The 14,298-nt window shown below is 44.6% G+C and overlaps 1 protein-coding gene and 1 pseudogene across 3 annotated transcripts in view; both read left to right on the top strand.

Annotated features, from left to right (window-relative positions):
* Positions 1 to 14,298, top strand: part of SNX6 (sorting nexin 6) — a 68,163-nt gene that overhangs the window by 50,140 nt on the left and 3,725 nt on the right. For both annotated transcript variants that reach the window (XM_030813321.1, XM_030813313.1), the window contains 3 exons: positions 3,559 to 3,645; positions 11,418 to 11,577; positions 11,660 to 11,745. In XM_030813321.1, coding sequence (XP_030669181.1) covers positions 3,559 to 3,645; positions 11,418 to 11,577; positions 11,660 to 11,745 — 333 coding nt within the window. The remainder of the gene's footprint in view (positions 1 to 3,558; positions 3,646 to 11,417; positions 11,578 to 11,659; positions 11,746 to 14,298) is intronic.
* On the top strand, positions 9,969 to 10,760 carry LOC101176340 (annotated as a pseudogene). The gene has a single exon (XR_001115182.2). The product of XR_001115182.2 is annotated as a 40S ribosomal protein S19 pseudogene (transcript).

The following is a 14,298-nucleotide window of genomic DNA, read 5'->3' as shown; positions in this document are numbered from 1 at the left end:
TCTCAAACTCCTGGCCTCAGGTAGTCATTCTGCCTCAGCCTCCCAAAGTGCTGGAATTACAGGTGTGAGCCACTGTGCCCGGCTTATATTCTTTTATGTCTGTTTCATGTGCTCAACATTATATTCAAAGGAGTAAACCATGTTGTTGCACATAGATGTAGTTCCTTTATTCTTTTTGTTTTAGAGATGGGGTCTCACTCTGTCACCCAGGCGGGAGTGCACTTGCATGATCATAACTCATTGCAGCCTCAAAGTCTTGAGCTCAAGCATCCTCCTGCCTCAGCTTCCCAAGTAGTTAGGACTACAGATGTGTGTTACCATGCCTGGCTAATTTTTGTAGAGAGGGAGTCTCACTACATTGCCCAGGCTTGTCTTGAACTCCTGGCCTCTTTTGATATTCCTGCCTCACCCTTCAAAGCATTGAGATTACAGGCATGAGCCACCTGGCCTGGTTCCTTTATTATTCTTGTGGTATAGTAGTTTATTTGTTTATCTGTTCTACTGTTGATAGGCATTTGGATAGTTTCTAGTTTGGGCTTCTTTATAACAATACTGCTGAACACAAATATACAATTCTGTTGGGTATATATAACTAGGAGGGGAATTGATGGATCATACGATAACCATGTGAAAAGCTTCAGCAGAAACTGCAAAACTTTCCCATAATGATTGTACCAATTTGCATGCCCACAAGAATGAGTATGAACGTTTAGGTTGTTCTACAAGCTTGTTAAAACTTAGTATTTTCTACCTTTATAATTTTTGTCATTCTGGTAGGTGTATAGTTGTTTTAGTTTAACCTTTTTTTTTTTTTTTTTTTTTGAGATAAAGTCTCGCTCTGTTGCCGGGCTGGAGGGAGTGCAGTGGTGCGATCTTGGCTCACTGCAACCTCTGCCTTCCAGGTTCAAGCAATTTGCCTGCCTCAGCCTCCGGAGTAGCTGGGACTACACGTGCATCCCTCCATGCCCAGCTAATTTTTGTATTTTTAGTAGAGATGGGGTTTCACCATGTTGGCCAGGGCGGTCTTGATCTCTTGACCTCGTGATCCACTCACCTTGGCCTCTCAAAGTGCTGGGATTACAGGCATGAGCCACCACACCTGGCCCCTTAACTTTTTTTTTTTTTTTCTTTTTTGAGACAGATCTCACTCTGTCACCCAGGCTGGAATGCAGTGGCATAATCTTGATTCACTGCAACCTCCGCCTCCCGGGTTCAAGTGATTCTCCTGCCTCAGCTTCCCAAGTAGCTGGGATTACAGGTACACATCACCATGCCCAACTAATTTTTGTACTTTAGTAGAGATGGGTTTCACCATGTTGGCCAGGCTGGCCTCGAACTCCTGACCTCAGGTATTCCACCCACTTCAGCCTCCCAAAATGCTAGGATTACAGGCATGAGCCTTATTAAGGTGCCGGCCTTACTTTAACTTTTTATTTTGGCGATAATTTCAGACTTACGGAAAAGTTGCAGAAAATAGTACAAGAATTCCTGTAATGCATCACCCAGGTTTCTGAATATTAACATTTTCCCTTTTGTTTTTTTTGTTTGTTTGTTTTGAGACAGTCTTGCTGTCACCCAAGCTGGAGTGCAGTTGCACGATCTTGGCTCACTGCAACGTTTGCCTCCTGGGCTCAAGTGAGTCTCATGCCTCAGCTTCCCAAGTACCTGGGATTACAGGCATGTGCTGCCACTCCTAGCTAATTTTTGTGTAGGCGGGGGTTTCACCATGTTGGCCAGGCTGGTCTCGAACTCCTGACCTCAAATGATCACCTGTCTTGTCCTCCCATAGTGCTGGGATTACAGATGTGAGCCACTGCACCTGGCCAATATTAACATTTTCTACATTGCTTAAAGTTCTTACATTCCAAAAAGTCCGTCTTCATTCTGTTTTGTGTCCTTTATGCATACCTGTCTCTTTTTTTAGTATAAGAATTATTTTTAATATAGTCAATACTGTTACTAATGATTCCCCCTTAATGTCATCAAATATCCAGTATATACATTTTCCCAATTGTCTCATAAATGGCTTTTTATTATAGTAGAGGTTGTTTGAGTCAGGATAGAAACAGGGTCCCATGTATTGCATTTGGTTGATATAATAAATTTTTTTCATCCTCTGTCCCATCATACTGAAGAGGTATCTTTTTAGTCTGACATGGCTACTTCCCCTTCCATCTCACCTCGAACATACCACTTCTGGTTATTACTCTGTGGTGTCTTCAGGCACATTTTACTAATGCTTTGACTGCATTTTCTGGTTGTCCTCAGCAGGAGGATTAGATTGAATTACCTAGTCTGCCATTGCAAGCCTTCATTCCTTTAAAATTATGTGTACATATCAATTACAATTGAAATGAATAGAGGCTGGGCACAGTGGCTCACATCTGTAATCCCAGCACTTTGGGAGGCCGAGGTAGGTGGATCACCTGAGGTCAGGAGTTCCAGACCAGCCTGGCTAACAAGACAAAACCCCGTCTCTACTAAAAAAAAAAATACAAAAAAATTAGCCAAGTTTGGTGATGTGCACCTGTAATCCCAGCTACTAGGGAGGCTGAGGCAGGAGAATTGCTTGAACCCAGGAGGCGGAGGTTGTAGGGAGCTGAGATCATGCCACTGTACTCCAGCCTGGCAACAGAGCGAGACTCCGTCTGAAAAAGAAAGACATACCTAGAAAGTTTTTTTTTTTTTTTTGAGACAGAGTCTCACTCCGTCGCCCAGGCTGGAGTGTAGTGGCTCAATCCTGGCTCACTGCAACCTCAGCCTTCTGAGTAGCTGGGATTATAGGCATGAACCACCATGCCTGGCTAATTTTTGTATTTTTAGTAGAGACGGGGTTTCACCACGTTGGTCAGGCTGGTCTCGAACTCCCAACCCCATGATCCGCCCGCCTCGGCCTCCCAAAGTGCCAGGATAACAGGCATGAGCCACCGTACCTAGCCTGAGAAAATATTAATGAAGGTAAAAGATCATATTGAAACTCATTATAGAGTCTGGGCATGGTGGTTCACACCTGTAATCCCAGCGCTTTGGAAGGCTGAGGCAGGAGGATCACTTGAGGTCAGGAGTTTGAGACCAACCTGGCCAACGTGGTGAAACCCCTCCTCTACTGAAAATACAAAAGTTAGCCAGGTGTGGCGGTGCATGCCTGTAATTCCAGCTACTCGGGAGGCTGAGGCAGGAGAATTGCTTGAACCTGGGAAGCAGAGGTTGCAGTGAGCCGAGATTGCACCACTGCATTCCAGCCTGGGTGGCAGAGTAAGACTCTGTCTCAAAAAAAAAAAAAAAAAATATGGTGTCCTTCCATAAACTCATGAGTCTCATTTGATCTGATCCTTATTCTGTTCATTTTATGTGAGAGTTGCAAAGAAAAGTAACAGGCTAGTAGAAGCAAAAAGGGAAGGAAAACTCGATAAAATAGGAATGGAATACTATAGTTAAAACTTCAATTTTTCAAACTATAATAATAGTTAAAATTAAGTAGGAAATTAAGTAAGAAGGAAACCACTGAGAGTAGAATGTAGTTGTTGATTAAATATTCAATTTTTTCCTTCTTTTCAGAAAATAGAAGCACGAGTGTCTGCTGATGAAGACCTCAAACTTTCTGATCTTTTAAAATATTACTTAAGAGAATCTCAAGCTGCTAAGGTAATTTTAATCTTTTTTTAAATGAGCCATTTTACAAACAGCCATTTCTTGAGAGTTTGTTAGACTTCAGATTGTTAATGATGATTTATCTCCTTTATATGATTTTAAATTATATTTTCAAATATGAATTTTATTTCTCCTTTTAGAAATTGTATATATGTGTATAATTGTACATATTTCATGTGGGAAACCCCACATAAAAGTCTCCTCTTTATTATTATATTTCTGATATAATCTAGAACTTTAAAAAAATGAATTTGTGGTCAGGTGTGGTGGCTCACGCCTGTAATCCCAACACTTGGGGAGGCCGAGACCAGAGGATCACCTGAGGTCAGGAGTTCAAGACCAGCCTGGCTAGCATGATGAAACCCTGTCTCTACTAAAAATACAAAAATTAGTTGACGTGGTGGCAGGTGCCTGTAATCCCAGCTACTTGGGAGGCTGAGGTGGGAGAATCACTTGAACCTGGGAGGCGGAGGTTGCAGTGAGCTGAGATCACATGATGTGCCATTGCACTCCAGCCTAGGCAACAAGAGCGAAACTCCGTCTCAAAAAAAAAAGATGAGGCCGGTGATGGTGGCTTATTCCTCTAATTAATCAGTACTTTGGGAGGCTGAGACGGGTGGATCACCTGAGATCAGGAGTTCGAGACCACCCTGGCCAACATGGTGAAACCCCATCTCTACTAAAAATATAAAAATTAGCCAGGCATGGTGGTGGCCGCCTGTAGTCCCAGCTACTCGGGAGGCTGAGGCAGGAGAATTGCTTGAACGCAGGAGGTGGAGGTTGCAGTAAGCAGAGATCACGCCATTGCACTGCAGTCTGGGCAACAAGAGTGAAACTCTGTCTCAAAAAATAATAATAATAAATAAAAAGAAAAAAGAGCTGGCCGGGCGCAGTGGCTTACATCTGTAATCCCAGCACTTTGGGAGGCCGAGGCGGGAGGATCACCTGAGGTCAGGAGTTCGAGACCAGCTTGACCAACATGGAGAAACCCCAACTCCGTCTTAAAAAAAAAAATGAATTTGGTATATTTCTTCAGGTAAAATGTCTTGGAAAACAAAAGTAAAACCCTGGAATAACAGTTGTATTGCTAAAGGATTTCTTTCTTTTCTTTTTTTTTTTTTTTTTTGAGATGGAGTCTCACTCTGTCACCCAACTGTAACCTCTTGCTTCTGGGTTCAGGCGGTTTTCCTGCCGCAGCCTCCTGAGTAGCTGGCATTACAAGCATGTGCCACCACACCCAGCTAGTTTTTGTATTTTTAGTAGAGGCAGGATTTTCCTATGTTGGCCAGGCTGGTCTCAAACTCCTGACCTCAGGTGATCTGCATGCCTTGGCCTCCCAAAGTGCTGGAATTACAGGCATGAGTCACATATTGCGAAAGGATTTCTTTTCCTTTTTTTTTTGGAGGTAGACTCTAGCTCTGTTAACACAAGCTGGAGTGCAGTGGCTTGATTGCAGCTTACTGCAACCTCCGCCTCCCGGCTTCAAGTGATTCTCCTGCCTCAGCCTCCCAAGTAACTGGGATTACAGGCGCCCGCCACCACGCCCAGCTAATTTTTGTATTTTTAGTGGCGATGGAGTTTCGCCATATTGGCCAGGCTGGTCTTGAACTCCTGACCCCGTGATCCCCCCACCTCGGCCTCCCAAAGTGCTGGGATTACAGGCGTGAGCTACCACACCCGGCCGCAAAAGGATTTCTAATTTGGTCTATGCAAGTCCTCCATTGAGCGTGAGAGTGCCATAAAACAAAACTATGTTTTTTTATAAGGCAACTCATGTTTCCTTTTAAAAAGCCATGTGCTGCCGGGTGCAGTGGCTGACGCCTATAATCCCAGCACTTTGGGAGGCCGAGGAGGGTGGATCACAAGGTCAGCAGTTCGAGAGCAGCCTGGCCAACGTGGTGAAACCCCGTCTCTACTAAAAATACAAAAATTAGCCAGGCATGGTAGCAGGCGCCTGTGATCACAGCTACTCCAAAGGCTGAGGCAGGAGAATCGTTTGAACCCAGGAGGGGGAGGTAGGTAGCAGTGAGCTGAGACCGTGCCATTGCATTCCAGCCTGGGTGACAAAGCGAGACTCCGTCTCAAAAAAAATAATTAATTAAAAAAAAGAAAAGCTGTGTGCAAGACTAAAACACTAACCAAAAACAATTTTTTTTTTTTTTTAAGACAGAGTCTCACCCTGTTGCCCAGGCTGGAGTGCAGTGGTGTGATCTTGGGTTATGGCAACCTCTGCCTCCTGGGTTCAAGCCATTCTCCTGCCTCCGCCTCCTGAGTAACTGGGACTACAGGCACTCGCCACCATGCCCAGATAATTTTTGTATTTTTAGTAGATACGGGGTCACCATGTTGGCCAAGCTGGTCTCGAACTCCTTACCTCAAGTGATCCACCAGCCTCAGCCTCCCAACGTGCTGGGATTACAGGCATGAACCATCCCGCCTGGCCTCAAAAAATTTTTTTGGCTGGGTCCTGCGACTTGTGCCTGTGATCCCAACACTTAGGGAGGCCAGTGTGGGAAAATCACATGAGGCCAGGAGTTCAAGACCAGCCTAGGCAACAAAATGACATTCTGTGTCTACAAAATGACATTCTGTGTCTACAAAATGTTTTAAAAATTAGCTAGGCCATGGTGGTGTGTTCGCGTAGTCCCAGGGGAGGCTGACACAGGAGGATTGCTTGAGCCCAGGAGTTCAAAGCTGCAGTGAGCCATGATTGCCGCTGTATACTCTTGCCTAGACAACAGAGTAAGACCTTGTCTTTAAAAAAAAGTTAACACAAGGCCGGGCGCGGTGGCTCACACCTGTAATCCCAGCACTTTGGGAGGCTGAGGCGGGTGGATCACGCGGTCAGGAGATCAAGACCATCCTGGCTAACACGATGAAACCCCGTCTCTACTAAAAAATACAAAAAATTAGCCGGGCGTGCTCGTGGGCTCCTGTAGTCCCAGCTACTCAGGAGGCTGAGGCAGGAGAATGGCATGAACCCAGGAGGCGGAGCTTGCAGTGAGCTGAGATCACGCCATGGCACTCCAGCCTGGGTGACAGAGCGAGACTCCATCTCAAAAAAAAAAAGTAACACAAATAACTGAAAAGCACTGAAAACTTAGTGGATCAGATAACCCAAATTCAATGTTAATTTGTGAATTGAGATATTGTACACAAAATTCCCACCTGATCACTGATGCTGATAATTTTTATTAAATTATCTATAACCCTTTAACTTTGAATTCTTAGGTACTTATAAATACACTGTTCATATCAAATTATATCTTATAAACTATTTACATTGGATGGACAGTGGTAAAATACTTTTGGAGACTTTAAATTATCAAATGTGGTTGTTTTTTGTTTTAATTTTTTGCAGAGACAAGTGTCTCACTATGTTGCAAACTCCTGGGCTCAAGTTATCCGCCCGCCTCGGCCTCCCAAGGTGTTGGGATTATAGGTGTGAGCCACTGTTCCCAGCCAAATGTGGTCGTTAATAGATAACAATTTCTTAGTAACTTTAAGAAATAATTAAAATTTAGTTGTCAGAATTAAAACTACAACAAGGTACCACTATACACCTTAATTAGAATGGCTAAAATGAGAAAAATTCCGGCAAAGATACATAGCAACTTAAACCATCATGTACTGTTAATAAGAATGTGGTGCACTTCCTTGGAAAACTTTCATAGTTTCTTAAAAGACGAAATATACTATCCAGTGATCCAGTCAATTCACTTCTAGGTATTTACCCAAGAGAAATGAAAGCAGGGCTGGGCGTGGTGGCTCACCCCTGTTATCCCAACACTTTGGGAGGCCAAGCCAGAAGGATTGCTGGAGGCCAGGAATTCAAGAGCAGCCTGGCAACATAGCCCGATCCTATCTCTATTGAAAAGAAGGAAAGAAAGAAATGAAAGCATATGTCCTTACAGGTGTTCACAGCAGCTTTGTTTGTAACAGCTGAAAATTGACAACACAAATATCCAATAGATGATGAGATAAACACATTGTTATATAGCCATACAATGGAATAGTACTCAGTAATAAAAAGAAATGTGCTATGGATGCATGATATGTGCCCACCATTATAATATTATACATAGTATTTTTGTTGTCCTAAAAATCCTCTGTGCTCTCTCCATTCATCCTCCTTTCCCCCAATCCCTGGCAGCCACTGATCTTCTTACTGTCTCCATAGTTTTACTTTTTCTAGAATGTTATGTAGTTGGAATCATGTAGTATATAGTGTTTTCAGATTGGCTTCTTGCATTTAGTTACATGCACTTAAGTTTCTTCTATGTCTTTCCGTTTTTTGTTGTTTTTTTTTTTTTTGAGATGGAGTCTCACTCTGTTGCCCAGGCCGGAGTGCCGTGGCGCGATCTCGGCTCACTGCAATCTCCACTTCCCGGGTTCATGCCATTCTCCTGCCTCAGCCTCCTGAGTAGCTGGGAATACAGGCGCCCGCCACCACACCAGGCTAATTTTTTGTATTTTTAGTAGAGAGAGGGTTTCACCATTTTAGCCAGGATGGTCTTAATCTCCTGACCTCGTGATCCACCTGCCTTGGCCTCCCAAAGTGCTGGGATTACAGACGCGAGCCACTGCACCTGGCCTCTTCTATGTCTTTTCATGGCTTGATAGCTCATTTCTTCTTAGTGCTGAATAATATTCCATTGTCTGGATGTAACACAATTTATATTCTCAGAATATATGAAGAACTCTTAAACTCAATAAAAAGAGAAGGCTGGGGCCAGGTGCGGTGGCTGATGTCTGTAATCCCAGTATTTTGGGAGGCCGAGGGGGGCAGATCACGAAGTCAGGAGATCGAGACCATTCTGGCTAACACGGTGAAACGCCATCTCTACTAAAATACAAAAAAATTAGCCGGGCGTGGTGGTGGGCGCCTGTAGTCCCAGCTACTCGGGAGGCTGAGGCAGGAGAATGGCGTGAACCCGGGAGGTGGAACTTGCAGTGAGCCAAGATCGCGCCACTGCACTCCAGCCTGGGTGACACAGCGAGACTCCATCTCAAAAAAAAAAAAAAAAAAAAGAAGGCCAGGTGTGGTGGCTCATGCCCGTAATCCCAGCATTTTGGGAGGCTGACACGGGTGGATCACAAGGTTAAGAGTTCAAGACCAGACTGGCCAACATGGTGAAACCCTGTCCCTACTAAAAATAGAAAAAAATTAGCCAGGCATGGTGGCAGGCGCCTGTAATCCCAACTACTCGGGAGGCTGAGGTGGAGAATTGCTTGAACCTGGGAAGTTGCCCTGAGCCGAGATCGCACCACTGCACTCCAGCCTGGATGACAGAGCACGACTCAGTCTCAGGAAAAAAAAAAAAAAAATGTGAGATACCACTTTATACCCACAAGGTGGCCTTCATTTAAAAAAAAAAAAAAAAAAACAGATAAGACCAGGCACGGTGGCTCACACCGTAATCCCAGCACTTTGGGAGGCAGAGGCGGGCAGATTACCTGAGGTCGGGAGTTCAAGACCAGCATGACCACGGAGAAACCCCATTTCTACTAAAAATACAAAATTAGCCAGGTGTGGTGGCGCATGCCTGTAATCCCAAGGTACTCTGGAGGCTGAGGCAGGAGAATTGCTTGAACCCAGGAGGCAGAGGTTGCAGTGAGCTGAGAACGCCATTGCACTCCAGCCTGGACAACAATAGCGAAACTCCATCACCAAAAACAAAACAAAAAGAAACCCAAAAAAACAGATAATAAGTGTTGGCAAGGATGTGAGTGAGGAAATTTGAACTGTCATATGGTGTTGGTAGGAATGTAAAATGTTCAGCCACTATGGAAAACCATATGGCAGTTTCTCAAAGGTTTGATGTAGAGTTACCATATGACTCAGCAATTTCATTCCTTAATAGTGAGAAATGAAACCATGTCCACATAAACACTTGTATGCAAATGTTCACAGCAGCATTATTAATTATATCCCAAAAGTGGTAATAAACCAAATGCCTATCAACTGATGAATTAATGTGATATAGCCATACAGTGAAATACTATTCAGCAATAGAAAGGAGTGAAATATTGATTTGTGCTACAACATAGATGAACTTGAAACATGTTAAGTGGTAGAAGCTAGGCACAAAAATCACACGATTCCATTTTTATGAAATGTCCAGAATAGGTGAATCCCCATCTCTACTAAAAATACAAAAATTAGCCAGGCTTGGTGGCACACGCCTGTAGTCCCAGCTAGTCAGGAGGCTGAGGCAGGAGAATCGCTTGAACCCGGGAGGTGGAGGTTGTAGTGAGCTGAGTTCACACCACCGCACTCCAGCCTAGGCAACAGAGTGAGACTCCATCTCAAAAAAAAAAAAAAAAAAAATGTCCAGAATAGGCAAATCTGTAGTAGGCAGCAAATTAGCAGTCACCTAGGGATATGGGGATATGGGCACACATGGAGAAATGGCAAGTGGCTGTTAATGGGCATGGGGTTTCTTTTTGGGTGATGAAAGTGTTCTAAAATCGATTATGGTGATCCTTAATTCTGTGAGCTTGCTAAAAACCATTGAATTACATATTTTAAATTGTGAGTTATGTGGTACATGGACTATCTCATTAAAGCTGCTACTTAAAAAATGGGCTGAGCCCTTTCCCCTGGCTGGCAGCTCGCAGGCCGGGCCGCATGATGCCTGGAGTTACTGTAAAAGACGTGAACCAGCAGGAGTTCGTCAGAGCTCTGGCAGCCTTCCTCAAAAAGTCTGGGAAGCTGAAAGTCCCCCAATGGGTGGACACTGTCAAGCTGGCCAAGCACAAAGAGCTTGCTCCCTACGATGAGAACTGGTTCTACACGTGAGCTGCTTCCACGGCGTGGCACCTGTACCTCCGGGGTGGCGCTGGGGTTGGCTCCATGACCAAGATCTATGGGGGACGTCAGAGAAATGGCGTCATGCCTGGCCACTTTAGCCGAGGCTCCAAAAGTGTGGCCCACCGGGTCCTCCAAGCCCTGGAGGGGCTAAAAATGGTGGAAAAAGACCAAGATGGGGGCTGCAAACTGACACCTCAGGGACAGAGAGATCTGGACAGAATCACCGGACAGGTGGCAGTTGCCAACAAGAAGCATTAGAACAAACCATGCTGGGTTAATAAATTGCCTCATTCGTTAAAAAAACAAAACAAAACAAAACAGGCTGAGTGCAGTGGCTCGTGCCTGTAATCCACTTTAGCAGGCCGAAATAGGGGGATCACTTTGAGGCCAGGAGTTTGAGACCTGCCTGGGCAACAGCGAGGCCCCGTCTCTACAAACATCTTTAAAAATTAGAATAACTTTGGGAGGCCGAGGCGGGTAGATCACAAGGTCAAGAGATCGAGACCATCCTGGCCAACATGGTGAAACCCCATCTCTACTAAAAATACAAAAATTAGCCAGGCATGGTGGCGTGCGCCTGTGGTCCCAGCTACTCGGGAGACTGAGGCAGGAGAATTGCCTGAATCCGCAAAGCGGAGGTTGCAGTGAGCTGAGATCGCGCCACTGCACTGCAGCCTGGTGACAGAGTGAGACTCCGCCTTAAAAATAAATAAATAAATAAATAAAATAACTTCAGAGGTTGTGGTGAGCCAAGATCACGCCATTGCACTCCAGCCTGGGCCACAAGAGCGAAACTCCGCCTCAAAAAAAAAAAAAAAAAAAAATTGGAGTAACTGGCATGTGGTATTCACTGTGTGTTAGCTCTGATGGTTGTGGTGGTGGTGACAGTGGCTGGGTGTGACTACTGGAAACATGCAGTATATATACTATTGTGAAGCATTCTGTTTTATAGGATCTCCTGTATCGAAGGTCTAGGTCACTAGTGGATTATGAAAATGCTAATAAAGCACTGGATAAAGCAAGAGCAAAAAATAAAGATGTTCTGCAGGCCGAAACTTCCCAACAATTATGTTGTCAGAAATTTGAAAAAATATCTGAGTCTGCAAAACAAGGTACTGTTAAGTTAACCTTTAATCACAAGGTATGCTTTATGACTATTATGTAAATTAAATAATCCTAATTTCTTGTTCACAGAACTTATAGATTTTAAGACAAGAAGAGTTGCTGCATTCAGAAAAAATTTAGTGGAACTGGCAGAGTTAGAACTGAAGCATGCAAAGGTAGTGTTGTAATAAAGATTTAATAATTTAAGTTACATGTAATTTAGAAATGAATCACTTATGACGTTGATAATTCTTTAATGTCAATTCTCATAGGGATACTGTGACAACTATTCCTGAACTGGAATTACATTTTCCAAGATTATTTCACTGCTTCAAAATAGTTGGTCTGGGGTTTTTTGTTTTGTTTTGTTTTTTTGAGACAGAGTCTCGTGCTGTTGCCCAGGCTGGAGTGCAGTGGCACGATCTCAGCTCACTGCAACCTCTGCTTCCCGGGTTCAAGCGATTCTCACGCCTCAGCCTCCTGAGTAGCTGGGATTACAGGTATGTGCCACCACACCTGGGTAATTTTTGTATTTTTAGTAGAGACAGGGTTTCACCATGTTGGCCAGGCTGATCTCGAAATCCCATCCTCAAATGATCCTGCTGCCTCAGCCTCCCAAAGTGCTGGGATTACAGACACGAGCCACTGTACCCGGCTAGTCTGGGGTTTTTTTGTTCTGTTTTGTTTTGAGACCTCTGCAACCTCTGCTTCCCAGGTTCAAGCAACTCTTCTGCCTCAGCCTCCCGAGTAGCTAGGACTACAGGTGCGTGCCACCACACCTAGCTAATTTTTGTATTTTTAGTAGAGACAGGGTTTTCACCATGTTAGCCAGACTGGTCTCGAACTCCTGACATCAGGTGATACACCCGCCTCGGCCTCCCATAGTGCTGAGATTACAGGCATCAGCCACCATGCCCAGCCAGGTTTTTTTTTAATGTATTTAATTATGTTTTAGAGCTGGAGTCTTGCTATGTTGTCCAGGATAGCATCAAACTCCTGGGCTCAGTTAATCCTCCTGCCTCAGCCTCCCGAGTAGCTGGGATTACAGATTTATGCCACCATGCCTGGTCCTCTGGTCTTTTTTTACATTAGTTGTTTACTTTGAATTAAGCCTCTTCTTCTAGTTAATATAAAGTTTGGCCTAAACCTTAGAGTAATTTTAAGAATAGAGAATCTTAGAATTGAGAGGGATTTTAAAGATTATTTAATTAAAGTAAAAATAATATCTATAACGTCTCCAATGGTCAGCTCTGAAAGAATCTGATACCTAATATGGAAACCAGTATCATTTTTTGACTAGTTGTTTTTTAAAAAGTCTTTCTTAATAAAAACAGGCTGGGCGCGGTGGCTCACGCCTGTAATCCCAGCACTTTGGGAGGCCGAGGCGGGCAAATCCGGAGGTCAGGAGATCAAGACCATCCTGGCTAACACAGTGTAACCCCGTCTCTACTAAAAATACAAAAAATTAGCCAGGCGAGGTGGCGGGCGCCTGTATTCCCAGCTACTCGGGAGGCTAAGGCAAGAGAATGGCATGAACCCGGGAGGTGGAGCCTGCAGTGAGCCGAGATCGCGCCACTGCACTCCAGCCTCGGCGACAGCGAGACTGTCTCAAAAAAAAAAAAAAAAATTTTGCTATTTTTGTTTTTTGATTTCTTGGTCTAATAACCCTGTCAAAATGTTTTGATAAGTTTGGCATTATTACTCTTACTGAGCCTGAGATGGTTTCTAATATTCATTGTTTTTCTTTTTTTAAAAAGAGAGGCCAGGCACAGTGGCTCACGCCTGTAATCCCAGCACTTGAGGTCAGGAGTTTGAGACCACTAGCCAACATGGCGAAACCCCGTCTCTACTAAAAGTACAAAAATCAGCCCGGCACGGTGGCTTACGCCTGTAATCCCAGCACTTTGGGAGGCTGAGGTGGGTGGATCACGAGGTCAGGAAATCGAGACCATCCTGGCTAACATGGTGAAACACCATCTCTACTAAAAATACAAAAAACCGGGCATGGTGGTGGGCGCCTGTGGTCCCAGCTACTTGGGAGACTGAGGCAGGAGAATGGCGTGGACCCGGGAGGCGGAGCTTGCAGTGAGCCAAGATCGTGTCACTGCACTCCAGCCTGGGAGACAGAGTGAGACTCTGTCTCAAAAAAAAAAAACAAAAACAAAAAATCAGTCGGGCAATGGTGGTGCATGCCTGTAATCCCAGCTTCTGTGGAGGCTGAGGCGAGATGATCGCTTGAACCCGGGGGGGTGGAGGTTGCTGTGAGCCGAGATTGTGCCACTGCACTCCAGCTTGGGCGACAGAGTGAGATTCTGTGTCTAAAAATTAAAGAGGTCATGAACTACCAGAAGTTTTGCTATAGGTCAGGGGTTGGCAAACTACAGCCCATCTGCTTTTGTAAAGTCTGTGAGCCAGGAATGGTGTTCCCATTTTTAAATGGTTGGGCTTTTTTTTCTTTTTTTAAGGTAGAAGAATATGTCAGTCGGGCGCAGTGACTCACGCCTGTTATCCCAGCACTTTGGGATGCCAAGGCAGGCAGATCACGAGGTCAGGAGATCGAGACCATCCTGGCTAACACGGTGAAACCCCGTCTCTACTAAAAATAACAAAAAATTAGCCGGGGGTGGTAGTGGGCACCTGTAGTCTCAGCTACTCGGGAGGCTGAGGCAGGAGAATGGTGTGAACCCGGGAGGTGGAGTTTGCAGTGAGCCGAGATCACGCCACTGCAC

The sequence above is a fragment of the Nomascus leucogenys genome, chromosome 1a, assembly GCF_006542625.1.
Source record: "Nomascus leucogenys isolate Asia chromosome 1a, Asia_NLE_v1, whole genome shotgun sequence".
Taxonomy (NCBI): Eukaryota; Metazoa; Chordata; class Mammalia; order Primates; family Hylobatidae; genus Nomascus; species Nomascus leucogenys.
The sequence above is the reverse complement of the archived record's forward strand: the minus strand, read 5'-3'. Positions and strand labels throughout refer to the sequence as shown.